The sequence below is a fragment of the Volvox carteri genome (assembly GCF_000143455.1).
Source record: "Volvox carteri f. nagariensis unplaced genomic scaffold VOLCAscaffold_683, whole genome shotgun sequence".
NCBI lineage: Eukaryota > Viridiplantae > Chlorophyta > Chlorophyceae > Chlamydomonadales > Volvocaceae > Volvox > Volvox carteri.
Window position 1 is genome coordinate 3,390 of NW_003308182.1, and position 685 is coordinate 4,074.

General features: G+C 29.3%; 1 protein-coding gene across 1 annotated transcript; it reads left to right on the plus strand.

The window, feature by feature from the left end:
• Positions 1-250: 250 nt before the first annotated feature.
• On the plus strand, positions 251-685 carry VOLCADRAFT_36866 (uncharacterized protein; the record flags this gene model as incomplete). Its single annotated transcript, XM_002959746.1, has 1 exon — positions 251-685. A coding segment is annotated over one exon (435 nt), but the record flags the coding sequence as incomplete, so codon positions are not given.

Here is a 685-nt window from a genome sequence, read left to right on the forward strand (position 1 = left end):
AAATAAAACTTAGCTTTTTATAACAATTATAACAATGGTGTTATTTATTTATTTATTTATTTATTTATTTATTTATTTATTTATTTATTTATTTATTTATTTATTTATCAAGCAATTATAGAGATTGCTGCACCTTATATTGTTAATTATATTGATAAACATAGAGAATCTTTTTATCAGCTTTTTATCAGATCAAAAAACTTTAGTAAAAACTTTGTTCTGATTTGCTGATGAAAATTAACAAAAATTGGAAGATGTTATTTATGGTGGATACGGGGGTGTAGATTGTGTAGAAGCAGGTGGGCCACCAGCAGGAGCTGGTTGTGGTGGTTATGTAGTTGGTGAAACAGTAAAACTGTTAAAAGAACTAAATGCTTTTTTTGAATATGATATTATCTTATTTGATGTTTTGGGTGATGTTGTTTGTGGTGGTTTTGCTGCACCTTTAAATTATGCCGACTATTGTATTATTGTCACAGACAATGGTTTTGATGCCTTGTTTGCTGCTAATAGAATAGCAGCTTCAGTACGTGAAAAAGCTCGTACGCACCCATTAAGATTAGCCGGTTTAATTGGTAATAGAACTTCTAAACGTGATTTAATTGATAAATATGTAGAAGCATGCCCAATGCCAGTATTAGAAGTTTTACCATTAATAGAAGAAATACGTATTTCACGAGTTAAA